The sequence below is a fragment of the Cariama cristata genome, unplaced genomic scaffold (genome assembly GCF_000690535.1).
Source record: "Cariama cristata isolate BGI_N322 unplaced genomic scaffold, ASM69053v1 scaffold24774, whole genome shotgun sequence".
Classification (NCBI taxonomy): domain Eukaryota; kingdom Metazoa; phylum Chordata; class Aves; order Cariamiformes; family Cariamidae; genus Cariama; species Cariama cristata.
Window position 1 is genome coordinate 6,222 of NW_009612688.1, and position 2,755 is coordinate 8,976.

General features: G+C 60.8%; 1 protein-coding gene across 1 annotated transcript in view; it reads left to right on the forward strand.

Annotated features, from left to right (window-relative positions):
* Positions 1-2,755, forward strand: part of LOC104160593 (C-type mannose receptor 2-like) — a gene marked incomplete at both ends in the record, with an annotated part of 5,468 nt that overhangs the window by 1,974 nt on the left and 739 nt on the right. Inside the window, 3 exons of the mRNA XM_009698753.1 lie at positions 455-598; positions 1,133-1,321; positions 2,510-2,664. Coding sequence (XP_009697055.1) covers positions 455-598; positions 1,133-1,321; positions 2,510-2,664 — 488 coding nt within the window. The remainder of the gene's footprint in view (positions 1-454; positions 599-1,132; positions 1,322-2,509; positions 2,665-2,755) is intronic.

The following is a 2,755-nucleotide window of genomic DNA, read 5'->3' on the forward strand; positions in this document are numbered from 1 at the left end:
TGACCCCACCAACTGCCATCAATATTTTTAGGTAAAATAGTGATGCCCCAGGTTCTCGTGCATTGAGGCACGATAAATAATCCTGGGCATGCGGGGTCCTACCTTCGTCGTGCAAAATAACAAAATGAATAGGTCTTTACTGGTGGTGGAGCAGGGTGAGCTGCGCCCTGCCGGTGCCTGCCCTCCCATGGTGCCTTTCCTGCGTGGGCAACCTTGGTAGGTAAAATAGTGATGCCCCAGGTTCTCGTGCATTGAGGCACGATAAATAATCCTGGGCATGCGGGGTCCTACCTTCGTCGTGCAAAATAACAAAATGAATAGGTCTTTACTGGTGGTGGAGCAGGGTGAGCTGCGCCCTGCCGGTGCCTGCCCTCCCATGGTGCCTTTCCTGCGTGGGCAACCTTGGTCCAGCTCCTCAGCAGCGTGTCCTCCCCTACCTCACCCCTCTTTCCAGACCAACCCGACAACCCCAGCGAGGAGAACTGCGGGGTGATCCGCACCGAATCATCGGGGGGGTGGCAGAACCGCGACTGCGGCATCGCCCTCCCCTACGTCTGCAAGAAGAAACCCAACGCCACCGCCGACCCCTTCCTGACGGGTGAGCCGGGGGAGGAGTAGCACCGGGAACGGGTACCCTTGTATCCCGGTCGGGTGTGCTCCCATCCCGGCACAATCAGGGGATGCTGCCCATGTGCCGGAGCAGCCTGTGAAGATGCCCCAGCTTGCTGGTGCCCTGGATGTGTGGAGCAGTGGTTGAGCTCCTCGGGGTTGCCTGGGTTTGGAAAGAGTCCTCCCCCAAGAACATCCCCCGAGAAGCGCTGGGTGCAATTACGGGTTGGGTGGTGGGGGAGGAATGGAGAGCAGCGGGAGGTCCCCCGTGGTCCCCAGGAGATGGGCTGCTCTCGGCTCTGCCATCGCTCCTCCAAATCCAAAGGGATTTTGGTTTGTCCCCGGAGCTCTAAAGCCGCCGTTGCCCGCACCTTGCCATTGCGTGTTACGTTTTGGCCGTAGCTTTCCCGCTGTTGCTTTGGCTTGGTCTCCTGAGCACCCGGTGGGAGTGTGGTCCCCTCCCTGCCAAGGAAAGGGTTGGAGAGCAGGACAGGAGCCCTCAGGCTGCCCTTCGTCCTGCCAGACTCGTGGTCGGAGGTGAAGGTGGACTGTGAGCCCAGCTGGCAGCCCTTCCAGTCCAACTGCTACCGTCTGGTGGGAGAGAAGAAGAGCTGGCAGGAGGCGAAGAAGACCTGCCTGCGGAGCGGGGGGGGCCCGGTCAGCATCCACACCCTCTCCGAGCTGGAGTTCGTCACCAAGCAGATCAAGCAAGGTAAGGGGGAGCCCGCTGTGTCTGCAGCACCCTTCCCGTTTGATTGTGGGGTCCACGGAGAGGTCACTTCGGGGTGATGGAGGCTGCAAAGTTGAATTAATTTGTGGCTGTGAAGGGAGCGGAGACCCCAGGCTGGGAGGTGAAGTCTTGTGTTGCTTGGAGGAGCCTGTGCCCCAGGCGCATCCTCCATCCAGCAAATGTAAAAGCTGTTCCCGGGACCCTGCAGTGCCGAGGATGAAAATGCACGGCTGCAGCTGGGAACGGCACTTGTGGCAGTTGGTTAATGTAGAAAAAGATGGGGAAAAAAAGTCCTGCTGGGCTTGGTGGAGGAGGCTGCACCTCTTCCTGCTAAATCTGCCCAGGACACGAGCGTCCCCCGCCGCAGGTCGAGGGAAGGGGGAACGCCTGCCTGCGGCATCCCAGGTTTCTCTTTCCAGTTCTGGCTTCACCCAGGGGTAATTGGGTTGAAGTTTCCCACGTCGGGATGTGTCGGAGCTGGGATGGTACTTAGGAAGTTTCAGCCTGAGCAATGACGCGGTGGTACGGGGGAGCACCCCTGCCACCATCCTCTGGATGCTGCTTGTGCCACCCCTCATTCGGGTCACCCTCGGCTCGGGTTTTGCGGTTCCCACACCAGCGCAGCCCCTCCAAATTACGCACTCCCACGAGCCCCCAGCCCGGCCCTGCTCCGCAGCGGGAGACCCTGGCAGCATGACCTGCCACGGGGATGTCGGGGGGACCCAGACTTCAGCGGGGACCGGGCAGGGGCCAAAGGGAGTGAACGCTGAGGGAGGAAGGCAGGGGACCTGCCAGCACTCCCAGGCTGGGAGCAGACTGGGATGGGATGGGAGGGAATGGTTGAAAACCATCAACTCACTGGACCTGAGCCTGCAGGTCTGGACTTTTACCGTTCTGCTGCTGCCAGCATCTCTCTGAAAACTGCTGGGAAATGTCCCTGTGGTTTGCCCTCCATGGGTCCATCCTTGCAGGCAGGACCTGCCTCCGCCTGCCTCCCCCCGCCTCCCCCCACCCCTGGGGTTAGAGACTGAGCCCCGCAGCGGCGTTTTGGCAGGTGCTTTGCGGAGACCCGGTCCCATCGGGGATCTCATGTCACTGGGGAGGGGGGGTTTCTGCAAGGTTTCAGCCAGGCAGAGGGAATTTCATCCCCGGACCCTCCTGTCTCAGCAGACGTGGAGGAGCTCTGGATCGGCCTAAATGACCTCAAGCTGCAAATGAACTTTGAGTGGTCGGATGGGACGCCCGTGAGGTTCACGTACTGGCACCCCTTTGAGCCCAACAACTTCCGTGACAGCCTGGAAGACTGCGTGACCATCTGGGGACCGGTGAGAGCCCGGGGTGGGGGGTTCATCCCGCACCTCCACGGAGCGGTGCAGCATCCTCATGGCTGGGGAAGGGATACCTCGGGGAGCATCT